Source organism: Microcaecilia unicolor, chromosome 1 (genome assembly GCF_901765095.1).
Source record: "Microcaecilia unicolor chromosome 1, aMicUni1.1, whole genome shotgun sequence".
In the NCBI taxonomy this organism is placed as follows: Eukaryota; Metazoa; Chordata; class Amphibia; order Gymnophiona; family Siphonopidae; genus Microcaecilia; species Microcaecilia unicolor.
The window spans coordinates 47,246,933-47,269,713 of NC_044031.1; the positions used below are offsets into that span (position 1 = coordinate 47,246,933).

Here is a 22,781-nt window from a genome sequence, read left to right on the forward strand (position 1 = left end):
GCAGGGTTGCTACTTTAAAAACCCTTTAGTGTCCAATGTTCCCATCAATCTGTTCCCATATGGCTTATTACAGGAACATTGGACACTAAAGGGTTATTAAAGGGGTGGGCTCAAGTCCTGAAGTCTCCACCCCTTTAAAGTAGCAACCCCGCTGGTTTTTTAATCCGTTGGGTTCTAGTTTCAACCAATTACAAAAGGTTGGAATCGCAACATACACCATCTAATTTGTTGGGTGTAGATCACGATATAGCCTCTGACGCAGCCCCTTTGGGCGAAACACGGCCTGTTTCGGGCATTTTATCTGATTGTGATGCAACAATAAAGTATGTTTTGGACCAGTGGCGTAGCTACGTGGGGCCACGGGGGCCTGGGCCCCCGTAGATTTGACCCTTCACCCCCCCCTGCCGACGACCCTCTCGACCCCCTCCCACTGTCAAGACCCCAACCCCCGCCAGCCGAGGTCAGACTCAGAAACAGAACAAAGGATGAAGAGGACCTCGGCTGGCGGGGGCTGGGGTCCCCCGCAAGCAAAGGTAGGTGACGGGGGGGGGGGGGAGGGTTGGTGGCGGGAGGGGGGTCGAGAGGGTCGTTGGTGGGGGGGGGTCAAAGTTGGTGGTGGTGGTGGTGGTGGCGGCGGCGGCGGGGGGGGGGGGGTGCTAAAATGTGCCCCCTCACCTCGGGCTCTGGACCCCCCCTCCCGCCGAAGTCTGGCTACATCCCTGTTTTGAACTGCTCACTGATCTGCTTGTTGTTTTTCCACATTGGAGTTTACGGATCGTCTGCCTTGTTGCTTCCTGAGACGATTGTGCAGCCGTACATTTTCCCTCTGTGATCTGCAGCAGAAAGCGTTATTCACCGAAGGCAGTGTTGTATGAAAATTAATTTCATGTTCTTGGTGATGGCTAAGATATCTTTTGCGTTGTCAGTTTGTGTCCTTTTCAATAAGAATTTCTGGGTACACGGGAGAAAGGTGGAGGGAGAACGCTGATAACCCTGCGAACTGCTTGCAATGTTGAATGATACACGTATCGTATGTGCCGGTAAATTCTAGTACCTGATCCAGTGAATATGCAGCTATTGATGCTGTGACACTATCAGGCTCATTTTCAAAGCACTTAGCCTCCCAAAGTTCCATAGAAACCTATGGAACTTAGCCTCCCAAAGTGCTTTGAAAATATGCCTCCATGCCTCCAAAGCATCAGTATACAGCAGAGGTGTAGCCATTAGCAGGCCATGCACCCCTGCCCTCCCCAAAACACGCACACGCTTACACATTCACACAGTTACTTTGGAGTCCAGCCCACTAATGGCACGGACCAATGAGCGGGAACTTTAAAGCAATGTCGACATGTGCACTGTCTTGTGCCCACCCATGTCAACTTCAAGTCCCAAAACATATCAGTCTTGGCTACATCGTCGCTGGTGTATGCAGCTGGAAAAGGCAAGACCTCTCTGATGAAATAATAGAGTCTTCCATTGTTGAACACAGAAATCTAATCACAGTGCAGAAACAGTATACGTCTCAGACCATGACGGGGAACAGAAGCTCGAGATATGAGGCTTAGAAGGAGAGCAGACTCAGGAGTAACATTAAGACAGACAAAATTAGTAATGAAATTCAAGAAATCATGGGACAGGATCCCTGCAATGTGAAGGGACAGCAGATTTAGCAGAATAGCAACAGGAAAGGATGCTGTCACCTCTGTAATTTTCAAGCATTTGAGTAGCTTGAAACATTGTTTGTAACTGGAAGACCCAAAAGAAGGGAATTGATAATTTATTTAGATTTTGCTCACACCTTTTTCAGTAGTGGCTCAAGGTGAGTTACATTCAGGTACTCTGGATAGGTCTCCGTCCCAGGTGGGCTCACAATCTAAGTTTGTACCTGAGGCAATGGAGGGTTAAGTGAGTTGTGCTCTAACCACTACCATAAGGCCACTCCTCCACTCCATGATGTGGCACCAAAAAATATATTCCTGCAAAAGCTTGAATTTCCTTGTTATTTTTCTCTCCAGCACCTCCCTTTGGTGGCTCTTTACATCAGCCACCCTTTCTGCAAAGGAATGATTTGTGATGTTGCTCCTTGGTCGGTACAAGTATTCTGTGGTTTTATTTTGCAAACTTGAAATTATTGTAGAGGTCACAATTAAAGCTGCAATTAAAAAAAATAGATAAATAAAAAAGAAATTCACCTTATAAACAAACAAAGGGCCCTGTGTAGTAACCCGTGAAATTGTTTGTAGGTTGGCACCACTTTCCCTGACATTTAGCTATGAGATGCAAACGAGCTGTTGTGTCATTTACATTCCTAGCTAAACTTCCTGTAAAATTTCTCACATGTTGCCCTGGCTGTGCAGTGGGTGAAAAATAGAAAAAGTGCCCTTTGCACAGTGAGACACACACACACACACACACACACACACACCCCTTCAGTCTGAAGTGGAGGCTTCTCCCCCCACCCCAGCCTCTTGTGGGCCTGAACTCCCTCCAATGCCCCCTTCCAGCAAAAGTTAAAATCCCTCCTTCTCTGAAGCCCAGCCGGCATGGACACTCTTCCCTGAAGCCCTGCCTCATCTAAAGGGTTTGGGGGGGGGGGGTGAGGCAGGAGCAGCGCTCGCTTGTTCCAGCTCCATGGGCTGCCAGCTTCAAAATAATACTGACTGACCCCTAGTGGTAATCTCACAATACTACGGATAGGGGTCAGATTAATGGTACTTGAGCTGTAGTTATTTTATTGAAAATGAGCCTATAAAGTCTTTTTTTCATATGCTTGTTCCTTTGCATTTTGTGTACGTTAATGAACTGCTTTGTATGATTTTGCATCATAGCAGCTCACTAATGCAAAAGTTTCATAAGCATTTGCACAAAAGTCCACGTTGTGTGAAAATAGCACTAGGGGGGCCCTTTTACTAGGGGGGCACACTAGCGTTTTTCGCGTGTGTGTTAAATATGCGTACGCTAAACGCTAGAGAAGCCTATATATTCCTATGCTTGTCTCTAGCATTCAGCGCATGCTAATCAGCGCACACTAAAAACTCTAGTGCAGCTTTGTAAAAGACCCCCTAAATGCCTTAACTTTGTGCAAAAATTAGTACAAAACATGCAAATATGCCAAAGAGCACTTTTGTAAAATGACTTCACACTTCTGTATGTAGGGCCCGAACTCTTAAAAGTATTTGTTTTTCATTTCACATCTATTTAATCCACAATAGGATATCTGCCCAATGTTTTTGCTTTTTTTTGTTGTTTTATAAATTTGAGGTTGTAGGAAGAGAGCTCTTTCTTCTTAAACACTTCTACCATTATGAATATAAATAAATCAAGGAGCTGCTGTGCTGCTTGTCATCAGAATCCACTATGCTAATATAATGCTTGAGCACAACACAGTAAAAGAGTAAAGGCTGAGAAAGAAGGAAGTTTTCTAGTTTTTAAAAGGGGGCAGTGGTTATGACCTTAATTAAAAGTGTATACCCTGTTTTATTGTAAACATAGGCTTAGGACCAGTAACATAGATAAGTGGGTATATTTTTAAGGATCCTGATGGCACTTCTGCTTTTGTCTCCCAAATTTGTCACAAACCCCCTATTTCTGCTTTCCGTATAAAAGGTTTTAAGAACTGGGAGTCAGAACTAGGTTTTCAGAACTAGGAGACTTTTAAAACATGATGTGGTTTTATGAAGCCACAGGAGTTAATGGCACATATAGAGAACTGAACCTATCTGCTTCCTTTTATTTGTTTATTTTTTTTAACTTTATTTTTAAGAAGAAGAAACAGGACAAAAGCCAATCCATAATTACCACACGGGAACTGCACAAACACATGTGCATAAACTTAACCCATGCAATTTTGTTAACCCGAGATTCTTTTATCCCTTTCCTTCCTGTTTGCATTTTCATTTTGTTTAATATCGCTAACAACGGTGATAAATCACCCCTCCCCCCAGCACCCCATCAACAATTATGTTAATCGTTATAAATCCTCATACATGGTTCAAACAGGAAAACAACTACAGGTATATAGTGTAATACACAGACCTGCCATCTCCTGCACTCCTGCCAAAGCCGGAAAGTCTTCCGCTGAGATGGAATCCGTCTTTCTTACCGCCGCTGCTGCTTCTCCCAATGCAGTAGCGGCGGCAAAACAACAACAACAAAAAACTCCCAAACACGGAGCCGCAGTACTGCCTTCAGGCATTCGCTGTCAGTTCTGCTGGTCCTCTGCTCCCGGAACTCGAAGCTGACGTTAGCGGGGGCAGAGGACCAGCAGAGCTGACAGCGCATGCCTGAAGGCTGCTGCGGCCCCGCGTTTGCTTTTTTTTTTCCCTTTGTCACGGTTGCTGAAGTAGAGGCTGCATCATGGAGTGAGACGGGATGAAAAGTTGAAGCCAATAGGTTAGTCTCTGTTTCTCCTTCAACAAAGTAAGCAAACGGTAACCTATGAGTTGCTGCATCCACGTTGTTATTCTTATATTGTTGGTAGCATTTTTTTTTTATTTATCTCACTTATATTTTCAAACATTGCTGGCTTGTGCAAGCTGTACACAGAGGAAGTATAATAAGGGAATACCTTTTCATAGGTAGAGTAGTAATTTGTTAGAAAGTGTAATTAGTGTGTCATTTGGAGGGGCTGATTATAGGGACACCCTAGCACATATTTCTGCGGAGATTTTTTTTCTCAAGGTAAAGGGCCTTTCAAACAGACATCATGTTATGAGAATCAGGTGTTCAACATTCAGAGTTTCTATTTATTTATTTATATCCCACATTAAACATGGGTTGAAACCTGGGAGCATTTAATTGTTTTTTTCCTATGCCTACATCAGGTAGAGTGGGCAGAGCCAGGGCAGAGTGGGCGTGGCTGGGGTGTGTACTAAAATCTCCCTCTCCAAAATTGGGACCCCCTTGGCAGCTCTGAACATATCAACCTCCTACAATGAGATAACATCCCACTATCACTCCTGTTCGGACCCAGCTGTCCTATAGAACAATACACATCCAGGTTTTTTGATCTACCTGTTTCCTCTTGTTATCTTCATTTCTTTAGAAGTCTTATAAAAGAGAGAGGGAAAAGTAAAAATAAGACCACTGAAGGTATATTGTGGCAACTGTTTTTGCACAGTTTGCTTATCTAATCTGTTCAGTGGTGCATCACAGATAAATCCTAAAGGCATTGTTTACAATGCTAGAGTTGAAAATGCAGTAAAATTTGCCAGGATGAGAAGAAAACCCAGGTAAAATGTAAACACTGCCTGTGAGAGACAGCATGCTACTGGTATGATACTACAGACACTGGTGGGGGCTGGGAAGATACCATTGCTGGAGGCTGGGAGGGATGACATGGTGCCAGGGTGATGTGGCAGACACTTTGAGGGACAGGAGGGGTGGCATAATGTCAGGGTGATGCCGCATACATGTCTGGAGGCTGGGAGGACTGGCTGAATCCCTCCAAGCTTATATGTTGGGTAACATGTTGCATACATTGTCTGTTTTTCTTGTTTGCTGTTTCCTGGTCCGTGGCTAATGTGACTTCTCTAACCCGATTTTTGACAGCTCTATCTAAGCCATAGGCGTAAACCCGATGAGGGTGGGATTGATCTTGCCACCCAGTTACTGACCGAAATTGATATCAGAAAGGTATTGCACTTTGCTTCTGACATAGAAGGAATGCTCCCCCATGCACGTTCTCACCCTCGCTCTTGCTCTGTGTGTCTCTCTGTGATTCTGTCTTAACTAAACAGTTGATGTCAGCAGGGTATTTGTGGAGAGAGCTGTAAGACAGCTTGAATTTCCAAACATCAGACAGGTGCTGAAAGTTAGCGGAAATCTATTTGCTTTACACCTGAGAATTGCAGTTTTTGTGTTATGGAACATGGTACAAGTTTACACAGCAACCTTTCTTAGGAAAATAGTGCCAAAATCTTTACCTTCACATAAACTGTACATATGGCAAATGGCAAATAAAAACACTAGATCTAGTTACACTGGAATAGGCCCAAACAGAGCCAGAACAGTACTTGGAATGAAAAGATGGTTTACAAAACTAGTGTGCTGAAGGTTCACTTGGGTCAGAAAAATGACACATCCTATATAATAATTCTCACCTCCAACATTCTGTGGCTGCCTGGAACCGTGGATCATGTTGGAGTAGACAATAGTGATGTCACACAACCCACACCAGATTGGACAGTAGAAGGGAGAGGGGCGGAGCCACGATACAGGGAGCAGCGAATCAGCACAACACGGGGAATGCACAGCAGCAGGAACAGAAAAGCCTCTCTCACACAGTCACCAGTGTTGCCAGGTGGGCGGTTTTACCGCCCAATTGGGCGGTTTTCCGCGACCCGCCGCGGGAAATTTTTGCCCGCGGCGGGTTGCGGTTTTTTGGGCTGTTTTTGGCCTTCAGTGCGGTTTTTTCGGCCGCGGGGGGGCGGGGTTAGTGACGTTTTTGGGTGGGGTTAGTGACGTGGGAGGCGGGGCCGATGACGTAGGAGGCGGGGCCGATGACGGGGAGGCGGGGCCGATGACGGGGAGGCGGGGCCGATGACGTGGGAGGCGGGGCCGCTGACGGGGAGGCGGGGCCGCTGACGTGGAAGGCGGGGCCAGTGACGGCGGGGGCGGGGTTGATGACGGCGGGGGCGGGCGTGATGACGCGGGGGTGGGGGTGTCAGGGGCGGGGTTTGTGTTTGGGCGGGTTTTGGGCTGTTTTTTGGGCTCGATCGGGCTGGAAAAAAATTTTCCACCTGGCAACCCTGACAGTCACTCTCTCAAACATACACACTCAGAGGAAAACCTTGCTAGCACCCGTTTCCTTTCAAACAGAAACGGGCCTTTTTTACTAGTTTATTATATTTTAAGAGATGTGGTTAGGAATGTGGGGCAGTTCAATGACTACTGCAAAACACATGAAACCTGCAGAAGTTGTGAAAGCAATAATCGCCTCTCCCCCCATATTCAGCCTTACAGGCCCATCCAGAGCCTTCTGTACAACATGACTATGAAACCAGCTTTAACCAAAGAAGGAAGTGCTTTACACCACCTCAGGATATGTTTACAACTGGGTGTACCAAAGTGGCTGAGAGTGAGAGGTCTGAGGTGTGATTTCTCCCTTTCTTTAATATTTACAACGCCTTAGAAATAATATTTTTTAATTTGGGGATTTATATTCTGCCAAAACCTAGAAGCTTCAGGTGGAATACTGTAATGCTAATTCACTACAATATTATAAATTATAATTATCACACTGATGGATAATATACAGTTAGCAAATCAGTAACATTCCTACCCTCCCCTGTCCATAGATGTAGTCATGATCAACCAAGGATCTCTGTCTAAAATGTCATAACATTACACTCTCTGATTTGCCAAATATCGGCTTAAGCAGCCAAGTTTTTAATAGTTTCCTAAAGCCTTTAAACAAAGTGTGCTGTCTGTGTTTGAAAAACTGGGAATTCCCTGTGGGAATTTGAGATTAATGCCCCCTTTACAATTTATAAAGAAAAAAATGGTGAAATGTGATGGGACCAACCTATTAAGAATTTAAAAAATCATCAACAGCAACTTATACAGCTGACTGGTTGAAGTAAGCCATTTTCCTTGATTGTGACCACGAAGTCTGCAGGTGTGAAAGCACTACAGAGATTTTTCAGACTGTCTTACATGGGTTCCTGTCTTTGTTGCTGCATTTGAACCATTTGTGGAGATTTTTACACACTTACTGATGTGTCCAGTCAGCACACATCATCTTCCAGAAGTTTGCTAAGACTTGAACGCTCACACAGGCTTCTGGGCCTTGAGAATGGCCTGTTTTACTATTCTCATACCCAAAAGGAGAAAAGCAAAAAGATCAGCCTAACCTAGCCCAATGACTTTTTGGTACACTATCTTGAATTATGACCTCCAGAAAACCTCAGAAACCAAGTGGGTTTTGGTTTGGCCACTGTTTGAGTATTAGCAGGGGTTGCTGGGGGAAGTGACACAAGGGGACACTTCCTGTTAAGCCAGTACTCTCAATATGGTGCTAGAGGGCACTACACTGCCCTAGATTGCATCATAGATGAGACTTGCAACCAGGGGCGTAGCCAGCCTTCCGTGGGAGAGGGGTCCAGAGCCCGGGGGGAGGGGGCACATTTTAGCCCTCCCCCGGCGCCGCCCCCCCACCGCCGACATTGCCGCCCCCCCTCCCGCCGCGAACCCGCCGCCGCTGCAGCCTACCTTTACTTTTGCTGGCGGGGGATCCCACTCCCCGCCAGCCGACGTCTTCTTCTTAGTCGCTTCCCGCTCTTCAATTTGTTTGCTGACGTCCTGCACGGGACGTCAGACTCAGAGAACAGAACTGTTCTCTGAGTCTGACGTCCTGCACGTACAATTACGTGCAGGACGTCAGCAAACAAATTGAAGTGCAGGAAGGACTGAGAAGACGTCGGCTGGCGGGGAGTGGGATCCCCCGCCAGCAAAAGTAAAGGTAGGCGGCGGCGGGGGCGGGTTCGCCGGGAGGGGGGTCCTGGGGTGAATCTGCGGGGGCCCCGGCCCCCTCAGGCCCCACGTAGCTACGCCACTGCTTGCAACCAAGGTCCCATCTACTCTGTGAATAGTACTAGTCCTAGGGTACGGTTCACAAGATGACAGTTGCTAATCCTTGAATTTTAAACACCAACTTGCCCCTATAGAATTTGAAACAACCTGATTTGGTTAAAGAAAAGACTAAACATTTGTCCGATACTGTAAATGCATCCTTGTTAAGTACTGTACAGTACCTTAGACTAAAGCAGAATGGTTGTGCCCTAAAAATATTTGTTCCTGTTCCCAGTGCTTCCCCATCCTCTGTCTCCCATTGACACATTCAAAATAATGCAAAAGTTGATTATGGTACAGTGAGATCCTCATCACATTAATGCCCTAGGAAAGCTTAAGCCTTAATTACTACTGAAAAGGACTAAGCGAAATCTAAAATAGATAAATAATTAAATAAAATTTGCTGGACTGTATCTCTGTATGAAAACTCTCTTTCAAAATAGATAACTAAACTCATGCATCCTTTCAAACTAGTTAAGTCCGGGTCTTCTGTTCAAATAACACTGAACTAGTTTAGTTTTACAGTAGTTCTCTGAAGAAACATAATCAAAGCCATTCTGGTGCATCTACCATGCGGCTTTGTTAAAACGCATTAATCACTCTAATATAGATCTTTTGAGGCTTTATCTTTTTGTTTGAGGACCTCACCAATGCTGACATCGCCTGTTTTTGTAGGGCAGGTCCAGCTTGTTCTTGTAGCTGTGTGTTGTGGTCGTTTGGGCTTCCTTGAGCTGCTTGCCTCTGTGCTTGGGTGCACATGTTCCTTTTCACATGATATGTTGGTGGGATGACATCACATCCTCTCTAACAGGATATTCTACAGAGCCATCTGGTGGCAGCAGTGAGAATTGGAGGAGCTCAGTGAGACCAGAACAGCCTTTCATTATTTCCTTTGTTGAGAGGATTTGATGTAAATCTTGCCAAATGTTGAAACCCAGTGTACCTCTCAGCCTTTTATTTCTGAATGTACAGCAGGAAGGTATTGAAGCTGTGAGTAGATTGGTAAACATGGGTATATCTTTACCCTGAAAATGTTACACAATCTGAGTTTCCAAAGAGACCATCCAAAACCCCCTCGACTCAATGCCCACAAAAGTGGGCACGAGTAGAGGGGGTTTTAGATGGTCTCTTTGGAAACTCAAATTGTGTAAGATTTTCAGTACTGTTTCCAGCTCGTGTGATTTTTTTTTTTTTGTCTTTATATCTTTACCCTATCAGACATGGATGTGAAGAGTCCACAAAAGCTCACGTTTGCCCTTTTTATCAATATTGGATTGCTGACTATGCGCCTGGTGTCGTTAGCCAGGTTTGTGGTGCTTCATTGTGGGAAAAAAGTTAATAGATTCACCTTGCTCCACTCTTATCTACTCTGAATTCCAATAAGCAGGTGGAAGTGCTGGACATCGATCGGTCACGTTTTCCAAGTGCCTTACTAAGACACCTCTAAATATTTTCCCTTACTACTGTCCTGAAACCCAGAGACAATCTTGAGTTCCTTATAGATGTCAAGTCTTACTAAGGAATCAAAAAGTGGCTGCACGCAAGAATCCCACGGAGAATACAACACAAAAGCAGGAAACTGAAGAAGTTTCAGCAGCTGACGAGACTTAAAGATTGTACAAGAGTACTTTAATTCATAAAACATTTAAAACAGTTCCTTTGTTTCTAATGTATGAAACATTCTTCTTTGGTTGCTGTTGCATAAAAAGTCTCATTGTCTGCTGAACCTTCTTCAGTTTCCCACTTTTTTTTTTTTGTTAAGTCTTACTAAGGCATTGTGGCGAAATAGTAGGTTTTCCAGCATTTGAATGATATGAATATTTCATGAAGTGTATTTCTGTAGTTTGGCCAGCAGGTGGTATGTGTTTTATATTTAAAGCTGATACAGAGAAATGACTGTTCTTTCTTTAGTTTAACACAGAGAGGAAGTAACCTGCAATGATGTGGCCAACTACTTTAAAAAATGTTGCTTTGGGCTCTCATTGGCCCAGGAGCTCAAATTCAGGCCGGAAATACTAGATTTTTCTCCAGTCTCAGCCAGGGAGAGGAGAGAGAAAGATCTCTTCACTGAGACCCTATGAGCAGCTATATTCCGTAACCTGTGAGCAGCTATATTTCCTGTACTCCCCATGCACTATCCAGGTAGTGACTAAGGACTAGGTTTACTAAGCGGTGCTATGGGCACGTTAGCATTTTTAACGCGTGTAAATGGTTTACGCACGTTAAACGCTAATGTGCCCATAGAAATGTATAGGCGCGTTAAATTTACAGGTGCTTTTAAAGACGCTAACACACCTTAGTAAACATACCCCTAAATGTTTAGATAGTTTTAATATTGATCCATATTCAGTTACCTGTTATTGTGTGCTGTTTTGTTCCATCTGTTTTTATGGTTCACTGTTATTTTTATGACAATAAATCTTTTTTTATTTTATTGACTCTGGTTTTCTGGACTGAATAACAATCCTGGTGGTTTGTGTGCTGTGTCTGTGAGTGCTTTCTAGTAACAGTGAGACCACTGGGAGTGTGGCCCTAGTAACCTAGAAATCACCGGGAATAAATTGAGAGCGAGAGACTCGCCCAGAGGTGGTTGGGACCCAATCGGTGCTAGGAGGGTGCTAGTGCATATGCCCAGGTGCAGACGGACATGAGCGTTGCTGAGGGCAGACCCCCTAAGTAGCTATGGGATAACCCCAGGTGGGTGATAGGCATTCTGTGACAGTTATAATCTTCTTTTTTGGCCCTTCTGTACAACTTGCCCTACAGGTACAGGAAAATAAGGAGTGCCTCCATTTAGGAGCCCTGAGGACATATGTTAGGAACCTATTCTATAGTAGCTTCTGAGCGCCCTGTTACAGAATATTAGCATAACTCGGTATTGGTGCACCTTAAATTTCCGCAACGAACAGGAGAAGTAGGGTTCTAGACGGTCTTCCAACACAGAAAACCGTTTAAAATGTTCATTGAAGCAACAGCTGAGACCAAACAGCTTGGACCTGTGTCGTAATCACCTGCCTGAGGGGTCTGCTGGTAAGTCACTCAAAGGCCGATATTATTCTATTTGCTTATTTTTATATTGCATGCTGAAGTGTAGAGCTTCTCGTTGCTAATGCACAGGAGAAACCAACCCTAGTACTGCGTTTTAAGGGAAAGGGGATGGGACTTCACATACCACCTTCCTGTAGTTCCAACAAAGCGATTTACATACTGTATTCAGGTACTTATTTTGTACCTGGGGCGATGGAAGGTTAAGTGACTTACCCAGAGTGACAAGGAGCTGCAGCAGGAATCAAACCCAGTTCCTCAAGATCAAAGTCCGCTGCACTAACCACTAGGCTACTCCTCCACTCTGTTTCCTTTGTTGGAAGATCATCTACAACCCTATCTCCCGTTCCTTGCTGTGGTACCATGGTGGTGAGTTTGTTCTTCCACCTCGGTGGTCTTCTTTTCCTTAAATTTACGCAGCAGCCTTAGACCTGTTGTGATTTTGTATTTATTTCATTAATGGCCATGCATTAATGTCACCGTTAGTGTGCAAACATTTTTTTTTTTAAATAATTATTTTGTAGGTGGAAAGGGCTCCTGCGTTACTGCACACGGTGATGCAGATAGGCTAACTGGTTAGTGCAGGAATCCCACTCTCCATCCCTTGATACCCCATAAAAAAAATGCAGAAATGATATGTAGCAGTGGCGTAGTCACAGGTGGGCCTACTTAGGGCTCAGGCCCACCCAACAGTAGCACACGTTTAGTGGTAGCTGGTGGGAATCCCAAGCTCCGCCAGCTGAAGACTCCCCCTTGATGGTAATAAAAACACTACTCTCCACGATACTGGCATCTGCGCATGCTCAGTTTTCAGTGCATGCCTGCTTCAGACTGCCAAGGTGGAAAGAAGCGTTTTCCCTGCCAGCTGAGATATTTTTTTTTTTTGGGGGGGGGGGGAGAACACTTGTTGCCCACCCACATCTTGTCTAGGCCCACCCAAAATCTGTTGTCTGGCTACGCCCCTGATATGTAGCATGCAGTTAGCACGCATACATGGCAAACTAACACAGAACGCTATAGCATGTCCCACGTTAGACCATTTTTGCCACGTTATGAGCACGTTAGCGCCTAATGCAGCTTTGTAAAAGGGCCCTTATGCCACTTATGCACACCATTGTAAAATAGTGCTTAGTTGCCCTGCTGGCACTTCTGTGGATAAGTGCACACTTAAATGCTTAGCTTCTAGTATTTTAAGAAAACAAACAGGCAAATGAAGTATCGAAGACAGGCAACAAGCCAGCAGATTGATTTTAAGAAGGATCCAGTTTTAATCACCACATAAAAGCTAAATACATGTAAAACTGTAACTCACATACCCAACACGGCCATGTTTTGCCCTGTCAGGGGCTTCATAAAACCAAAACTCAAACGCATGAAACCATTCTTCCCAACGGAAATATTTCGAAACCTGATACAAACAATGGTACTAAGCCATGCAGACTACTGTAACGGAATCTATGCGAGATGCAAAGATCAAATCATAAAAAAAACTTCAAACCGCCCAAAACACAGCAGCCAGGCTTATATTTGGAAAAACGCGTTTTGACAGCGCCAGACCACTCAGAGAAAAACTGCATTGGCTACCAGTCAAAGAACGAATCACATTCAAAATCTGCACGACTGTTCATAAAATCATTTACGGTGAGGCACCTGGATACATGACAGACCTCATTGACCTGCCAACCAGAAATACCGCTAAGTCTACATGATCATACCTAAACCTCCACTACCCAAGCAACAAAGGACTCAATTATAAATCCATCTATGCATCCAGCTTTTCCTACTCAAGCGCACAACTATGGAACGCACTGCTAAAAATAGTAAAAACTATGGCAGACCACCTTAATTTCCGGAAATCACTAAAAACGGTCCTGTTCAAAAGAGCATACCCCACCAACCCAACATAAAAATACATGGACACCTGCGACACAATGCAAACATAGAACGTAAAACATTACCTGACTCTTCCTCCCCACCCCCCTTTCTAAGTTCCCCCAACTACACCTACCTTACATGTACCTTATCTATCACAACATCACCTTGTATTCATTTGTACCATGTATTTGTTCAGACCGGAATCGGCTAACGCCGTTAACGGCAATATGTAAGCCACGTTGAGCCTGCAAAAAATGGGAAAATGTGGGATACAAATGCAACAAATAAATTAAATAAATAAAAGATATGATCCAAAACATGGCTATATCGGACATGTCGTGGTCCTACTGTGACTCTTGGGTCATGACCCCGATGGAACCGCTATTCCTTGTTTCACGTCGGCATGACACTCTTTCCCTCTCGGGACACTTGTTCATGCCACAACCTAGGGCACATGACGTTCAGTGGGAGTCACGGCAGTGGGCGCAAGAGGATGACATAGTACCCTGAAACATACTTAGCCACCACCCAGATCTTACAGCAGTGCCTTTTGTGTCTCGACGCTTCTGACTTGATCTTGATCCTGTAGACGCTTCTGAAGTCGCTCCTAGTTGTGGCTTGCCGTTCCAGCTTTTGTGTGAGTAGGTTCCTGAGACGCTTTCCAGCTTCTGTGTGAGTGGGTTCCTGAGATCCCTGCCTACCTTGGAGGGTGTCCTACTCTTATACACTATACTTGTCTTTGTTCCTGAGTCACTTGCCCTTTCTGGTTCTTGTTCCTGAGGCGCTCGCGTCTTGCTTAACTGAGCGTACCCAGGCGCCTGTGGCATTACAGTCCTGTTGCCATTGGTACTTCTGCTCCTGTGACAGTTCAGCCTTGTCCTGAGGAAGAAGCACTTGTCCGGTGCCCATCCACCTGGTACTCCATCTGCCACAGTTGGCCCTTGACTGCAGTCCATGGTCTCACGCATAGGCGGTCGGTGGCCCAACTGTTTGGGGAGGCTAAAGGGGGCAGGGTTAAGGGTGTGGCGCTTAAATCCATAATTGTCTGATAACACATAAAAAAATAAATAAAAATAAAAGTCACAATTAATACCTTTTATTAAATTTAGATATTAGATATGTATCATATGTCAAAGAATAAAGTGGTTGCTCAAAGCATATTCTAAGAACAATCGCTCAACTGCAAAACACTATGCACAACTTTGTGCAAAAACACACTCAGAACCTTACTGTACCATAAATATTACACTGGGCAGAACCTAATACACCAATATACCACCCAAACGGAAAATGCAGACCGTCAACAATATGAAACAAGGGATCATATCATCACAATTCTCATGTAGAGCCACAAAACACCCTAATTCATGTTTAATGTGGGATAAAATGCCATAAATAAGTAAATAAATATAAACTTTTAATGTTGAGCACCTGATTCTCAAAGTGAACATATTCCAAACACTATAATGAAAATAAAATGATCTTTTCTACCTTTGTTTGGTGACTTTTTCTGATCATGCTGGCCCAGTATCTGCTGTTATCTGTCCTCAGTGCAGGTCAGGAAGTCATCCTCCTTAAATATCTCCCTGGCAACCCAGGACACCTCCAGCCAACCCCCACTCTCCCAGCAGTAAGGTAAACAAACCATAAACCAATTTCTACAACTGATTACACACAAGGCTAGAGGGCTTTCACTGCAGCTCCTGCTGTGAGGATGGAGGTAAATCAACAATTTAAACCCCTCAGAGCACAGCAGGGGAGGCTTAGCCTGTCCAAGCCTCTTATACTGGGCGCCTATGGTCTCACGATTCAATTCGAAGCATAACAGGGCATCTTGAGTTTTACATGTGTTAGCTTTTATGTGATGAATAAAATTGGATCCTTTTTACTACCAATCTGCTGGCTTCTAGTATTTTATATATTTGTGTGCACAGGGGATGCATAAATGCAGGCGTCCAGTTATATCTGAGACTGTGTGAGCCAAATCAACATCAAAACTACCATAGGAGCAGTGTCCCCTGTAATCTATGCAGGAGTCTTCCAGGCTCATTCCTGCCAGTGGGGGGCGATGCTTCAATCTCATGTTTTCAATCACTAGGGACAGGCAGGTCCTCTGGCGTTCTGCAGAACTTGCCTCTCCCTCACTATTGAAAATGTGATATTGAAACAGCACTGCCACTGACAGGAATGTAGGTGGAGGCCACCTACACTGGGGGAGCATTGCTTGGGAGGAAAATGAAGAGAATGCATTTTTTAAGGAAAGAGATGACGGAATACAATGTGAAGAGGGGCTAGAGACTCTCTTGACAAATCCCTCCTTTCAGTACCCTTCTCCACCACTGCCAACTCTAGGCGTCGCCCTTTCTACCTCGCTTCACCCCATGCTTGGAACAAACTCCCTGAGCCCATACGCCGGGCCCCCTCCCTACCCATCTTCAAATCATTACTCAAATCCCACCTCTTCAATGTCGCCTTTGGCACCTAATCACTACACCTCCTCTCAGGAAATCTAAACTACCCCAACTTGACATTTCGTCCTTTAGATTGTAAGATCTTCTGAGCAGGGACTGTCCTCATTTGTTAATTTGTACAGCGCTGCGTAACCCTAGTAGCTCTCTAGAAATGTTAAGTAGTAGTAGTAGTAGTAGAGATTAGGTGCTATTTTCTAAGGACAGTTGGGCTTCTGTTCATCCCTCATATAAAACTGGCCATGTCCCGGATGTTGAAAGACACGTTTGCGTAATGAAAAGAAACAGATTCAGAACAATATTTTACATTAAAATCTTTGTAGGGGGAGAGGGGCCAGATATTGGAATGTTTTTGTTTCTCTAATAGAAAGTGTCATCAGTTTTAGTGAGTCCTGTGCTGTGCAGGGCAAAGATTGGCTTCTCGAACTCTGCTTGATTTTCAGCTGAGACAGAAGTAGGTGTAGATTTGTGAATTTGGGGGTCCTGAGTACTCTGCACCCATACTCCTGTCCTGTGTGTAAATTCCCCACCTTGCCACAGGCTGCTGTTGGAGAGCTTAGAGGAGTTGCCAGTCAGTGGGAGCTGACTTATTTCACTGGATATTTTGCAAAAGCATAAACTGTAAAATTAAGTGCCTAGTGGTAGGGTCAGGTTTATTTCAGCTGAAAAACAGACTTGCGCTTTAACAACAAAGGAAGAGGTGGTGGGGCCAACTGGTGGCTCACATTGACCTTTTGTGTAATGCATTCATTTCAGATTAGAAGGAACTGTTGCCCACACCTTTGCCTGGCTTGGTTGCTTTTTGCAAAAGATTGACCTTTTCTTGCTCATCTGGTGTTCGTTGAGAGTGCTGTGTGCTTGCCTGGTTGCAATGAAGCTTCATTTCCACTTTTTAAATTGGGGGTGGGGGGTGTGGGGGAGACTCCCTCACATAATGTAATGCAGCTGGGAGGGCACCCTTTGTCTTCAGCCAAGTATCCTGAATCGCTGACAGGCCAATGCTCACAACTCCTGCTTTAAATCCAACAGCACAGATCCCATACCACCGGAACAGCGCAGAAAACTAGCTCGCCCATGCTCAGAGGAAATGGTATTCAAATTATGTGCACGCTGTAAAAATGAAAGCAAGGGGAGGGGAACTTGCTTGGCGCATTCACAGTAGAGTTTCACGGTAAGCTCAGCTGTTGTGCGCTTCCGCCAGGCTAACCTGAAAATGAAGCAGACGTTAGCACCTGTTTTCTGCACCTTTAATATAAGCTTTTCAATTTTATTTTTTTTTTTGCGGATGATACTAAACTCTGCAACAGGGTGGACACCCTGGAGGGTGTGAATGACATGAGGAAGGACCTAGCGAAGCTAGAGGAATGGACCGATATTTGGCAACTAAGGTTTAATCCCAAAAAATGCAGGGTCATGCAATTGGGTCGCAAAAATCCGAGGGAACGGTACAGTATAGGGGTTGTAGTGCTTCAGTGTGCGAAGGAAGAGCGGGACTTGGGGGTGATTGTGTCTGACGACCTTAAAGCTTTTAAACAGATAGAAAACGTGACTGCCAAAGCCAGAGGATGCTTGGGTGCATAAAGAGAGGCATGACCAGCAGGAAAAAGGAGGTGATAGTGCCGTTGTATAAGTCCCTGGTGAGGCCTCATTTGGAGTACTGCATGCAGTTCTGGAGACCGCACCTACGGAAAGATATAAACAAGATGGAGTCAGTCCAGAGGGCGGCTACGAAATTAGTAAGCGGTCTTGAATGCAAAAATTATAGGGACAGGCTTATGTACCTCAACATGTATATGTTGGAAGAAAGGAGGGAGAGAGGAGACATGTTAGAGATGTTTAAATATCTCAAGGGCATTTATGTACAGGAAGAGAGCCTTTTTCAAATGAAGGAGAGTTCTGGAATGAGGGGGCATATGACAAAGTTAAGAGAGAATAGGCTTAGGAGTAACCTAAGGAAGTATTATTTCACAGAAAGGGTGGTGGAGGCGTGGAATGGCCTCCCGGTGGAGGTGGTGGAGTTGAGGACTGTTCCAGAATTTTAAAAGGCATGGGATAAGCATGTGGGATCGCTTAGGAACAGGACGAATTAGGGGTTACAGAGGATGGGCAGACTGGATGGGTCATATGGCCTTTATCTGCCGTCTTGTTTCTAGTTGGAAGGCTTATATTTAAGCATAGGAAGCAGGTGCCAATGCGTGCTCTCGGATTTGCTTGGACTTGTGCACATTTTATTTCTTAGTACCGGCGCTTACAGGCTTGCACAGGCTTTCTTCCACTTCCAAAAGAAATCAAAACCGGTAGATTTCAAAGAAAGAATCATGAGAAATCCTCTTTTCAAACACCCTATCGCCTGCTCCGAGCTGGCGTTAGCTTTTCAGCGGTAAGGCGGCTTTGTGTTGTGTGCTGTTCTCCGAGCATTGGGAGGGAATAGGGAATGACATTAACATCCGTTTGACTATATTTGCGTGCTATTTGCGCTAATCTTTGGCACGCACATTGTCTCCCACTCTGCAGCCCTCTGAGCATTCTATGCTCACTAACGCCGGTGCTAATTGCCTCTAGTGCCTGCGTTACATTTTTAGCATTGGCCTGTGAGAAAGGTGGGGAGGGAGAGTTACCTGCAGCTGCTAATAGCTGACTAGGAAGTGACAGGCTTATTTTCGAAAGAGAAGGGCGCCCATCTTCCGACACAAATCGGGAGATGGGCGTCCTTCTCCCAGGAGGGTCGCCCAAATCGGCATAATTGAAAGCTGATTTTGGGCACCCTCAACTGCTTTCCGTCGTGGGGATGACCAAAGTTCTCAGGGGCGTGTCGGAAGCATAGCGAAGGCGGGACTGGGGCGTGCTTAACACATGAGCATCCTCAGCCGATAATGGAAAAAAGAAGGGCGTCCCTGACGAGCACTTGGCCGACTTGGTCCATTTTTTCTTGCGACCAAGCCTCAAAAAGGTGCCCGAACTGACCAGATGACCACCGGAGGGAATCAGGGATCACCTCCCCTTACTCCCCCCAGTGGTCACCAACCCCCTCCCACCCTAAAAAAAAAAAAACTTTAAAAATATTTTTTGCAGGTCTCTGGAGCAGTTTTAGTGGGTGCAGTGCATTTCAGGCAGGTGGACCCAAGCCCCTCCCCTACCTGTTACACTTGTGGTGGTAAATTTGAGCCCTTCAAAACCCACCAGAAACCCACTGTACCCACATGTAGGTGCCCCCTTTCATCCCTTAGGGCTATGGTAGTGTTGTACAGTTGTGGGCAGTGGGTTTTGGGGGGGGGGCTCAGCACCCAAGTTAAGGGAGCTATGCACCTGGGAGCAATTTCTGATGTCAACTGCAGTGCCCCCTAGGGTGCCCGGTTGGTGTCCTGGCATGTGAGGGGGACCAGTGCACTATGAATGCTGGCTCCTCCCACGACAAAGGGCTTGGAGTTGGTCATTTCTGAGATGGGCGTCCTCGGTTTCCATTATCGCCGAAAACTGGCCTAAATGTTGTTATTTGGGTGTCCCCGACCGTATTATCAAAATGAAGATGGACGCCCATCTTGTATCTATAATACGGGTTTCCCTGCCCCTTCGCCGGGACGTCCTGCGAGGATGTCTTCAGGAAAACTTGGGCACCCCGTTTGATTATGCCCATCTAAGTGACCCCCAGTTCCCCCTCCCCCTCCACACACACATTTATATATTTCACAAAGGGGAAAAACATCCTGCCAAATGAAAGCATAAGAGGAGAACAGAAATAATTTTCACATGCAGATCTCAAATGTTTAAGATTTGCCCATTGCTAAAATTTGGCACAGACAATGCAGCAGCAACGTTCCCCCAACCCCTAAACTGAACCAAGTCTCTGGAAAGTGGCTGGTCTCGGTATGCTGTCTTCCCCCATCCTCTGCAACAATTCCACAGCTTTTATGTACCGAGTGAAAAAAAAACATACTTTCTTCAGCTAAATATGCCGCCTACTGTCCCCAAAAGGCCATCAAAGTGGTTTACAACATTAGAAATAAAACATAAAGAAATACAGTCAACAACCTCCCACAACCCCCTGCAGTAACTCAGCAGCACGAATAAAGGCCCAGTCCCCCAAACACAAGGTCCTTCTGTACCTCCTCCTCACAATCTGCTCTTATTTTAGTAAATTTTTCAGATGACACAAAAACTATTCCGTTGCCTTAGTCATTGCTCCCTTTTCCAGATTTTTTATAAATACATTTTAAAAAGAAATCCAAAAGGGAAAAAACATCGGCTCCCTACAGATTCCTGGGGCCCTCCACTGTTACATAAGAATAGCCATACTGGGTCAGACTGGTGGTCCATCTTGCCCAATGTCCTGCTTCCAACAGTGGTCAATCCAGGCCACAAGTATTTGGCAGAATCCCAAATAGTAGCAAGATTCTATGCAACCGATCCCAGGGCAAGCAGTGTCTTACCCCATGTCTATTTCAATAGCAGACCATGGACTTTTTCTCCAGGAACTTGTCCAAACCGTTTTTAAAACCCGATATGCTAACCACTCTAATCACATCCTCTGGCAAAGAGTTCCAAAACTTAACTATTTGTTGAGTGAAAAAAATATTTCCTCCTTTTTGTCCGATGATTCCCTCTCCTTCAGTCATGCCCATAGCAGAAGTGTTGAGCAGCAATTTAAATGGGGCTTCTCTGAGCCCTGTAGAACGGGCAGCTCCCCCACAGCCAGGAAACAGTTTAGCAGCGGTCAGAGGACATGAAATGAGATTGAAGGGGGGCAGACTCCGGAAAGATATCAGGAAGTATTTTTTCACGGAGAGGGTGGTGGACGCTTGGAATGCCCTCCCGCGGGAGGTGGTGGAGATGAAAACGGTAACGGAGTTCAAACATGCGTGGGATATGCATAGAGGAATCCTGTGCAGAAGGAATGGATCCTCAGAAGCTTAGCTGAAATTGGGTGGCGGAGCAGTTGGGGGGAAGAGGGGGGTGGTGGTTGGGAGGCGAGGATAGGGGAGGGCAGACTTATACGGTCTGGGCCCTGAAAAGGACAGGTACAAATTCAAGGTAAGGTATACACATATGAGTTTGTCTTGGGCAGACTGGATGGACCATGCAGGTCTTTTTCTGCCGTCATCTACTATGTTACTATGTTATGTTCCTAGCCTCGATGACACCCGGGGCGGATCGCCGATGCGCCCCCCCCCTCCCCCGTGAAATGACCCCTCCCCCCCCACGGCGAAATGACCCCCCCCCCCGGGTGCATGCTGCTGGGGGAGGGGGGTGCTGCGGCGCGCGCCTGTCGGCTCCGAGTTCGCTACGCTAACTTCGCTGGTTCGCTGCAGCTCCCTCTGGCCCGGAACAGGAAGTAACTTGTTCTGGGGCAGAGGGAGGGAGCTGCAGCGAACCAGCGAAGTTAGCGTAGCAAACTTGGAGCCCACAGGCACGCGCCGCGGCGTGCACCCGGGGCGGACTGCCCCCACCGCGCCCCTCCCCCCCCCTTGGTACACCACTGGCAGTGGTTCCACATTCTGCCGAGGTATCTCAGTGGGCGACAGACCTTGGAGTGCAACAAGGACAGACTGCAGCAACTGACCACTTGGCCCTACTCTCCGTTTCCTATCATTTCACCAGTTTCCAATCCACAATAATACAGGATTTAAGATTCTGGTGTCACATAGGTAGGACTGGAGAAAATGGAGGTGAAGGGGGTGAGTATGTCATGATGGTACCCCTTTGAAGCACATTGCCCTGAAGCAAAGGGAAGTAGGCCCTCTTAGGTGGGAAATGAGACTTGATATACCGCCTTTCTGAGGTTTTTTGCAACTACATTCAAAGCAGTTTACATATATTCAGGTACTTATTTTGTACCAGGGGCAATGGAGGGTTAAGTGACTTGACCAGAGTCACAAGGAGCTGCAGTGGGAATTGAACTCAGTTCCCCAGGATCAAAGTCCACTGCACTAACCACTAGGCCACTCCTCTACTCATGTGGGGCCTTCACAATTTGGAACCCTTTGTAGTTGCCTTTCTTGATTGTGTCTTAATCTTGCCATAAATAGGGTATTGCCTCCTATCGCATGACTTTTTAATTATTTCAGGAGTCTTTCATGATGAACATTATCAAACGCCTTCTGCAAATGGAAATATACTGTACTGACCAGCTTACTCTTACCCACATGTTATCACCTTAATTTATTTATTTTGAGAGGAAGGGCCCTCCCCCAGAGTCATATTTCTCTAAGGGCAATCTGGTAATATTCAAAATGCAAATCTGTACTCCTTTTTCTTTTGCTGTTTTTACTTTCCCTGTGGGGGTTAGTGGGGAGAAGAAGGGAAGGTTAGGTCTCCCTAAAATGGATAGCATCAGAACCAAGTAGGCTTCCTGAAGATCAGTGCTTTTGACATGGGGGTGGGGTGTACACTGGGCATTTGGTCAAAGAGCGTGCCTTGGCATTTCCATTCTTTCTAACAGTGTCACAGGCAAGTTTAAACCCTGGTCCTGCAAAATATTAGGGAGTGAATTGCTTTCCTGTGTTTTTATGATTTTAAGCTTATTCTCCTCAAGTCTCTTTGAATTTCTTTTGAGTTGGTACAAGGAAGAAGATTTGTGAATTTTTTTTTTTTTTTACATTCTGGAGGAAAGGAGAAACAGGGGTGATATGATACAGACGTTCAAATATTTGAAAGGTATTAATCTGCAAACGAACCTTTTCCGGAGATGCGAAGGCAGTAGAACGAGAGGACATGAAATGAGATTGAAGGGGGGCAGACTCAAGAAAAATGTCAGGAAGTATTTTTTCACGGAGAGAGTAGTGGATGCTTGGAATGCCCTCCCGCAGGAGGTGGTGGAAACGAAAA

The 22,781-nt window shown here is 45.5% G+C and overlaps 1 protein-coding gene across 2 annotated transcripts in view; it reads left to right on the forward strand.

Moving 5' to 3' along the window:
- Positions 1-22,781, forward strand: part of NBEAL2 (neurobeachin like 2) — a 492,927-nt gene that overhangs the window by 283,996 nt on the left and 186,150 nt on the right. Inside the window, exon 10 of one of the 2 annotated variants that reach the window (XM_030196875.1) lies at positions 5,551-5,634. The exons of the other annotated variant lie outside the window; for it this stretch is intronic. Within the exon in view, the coding sequence (XP_030052735.1) occupies positions 5,551-5,634 (84 nt within the window). The remainder of the gene's footprint in view (positions 1-5,550; positions 5,635-22,781) is intronic. 2 annotated transcript variants of the gene reach the window in all.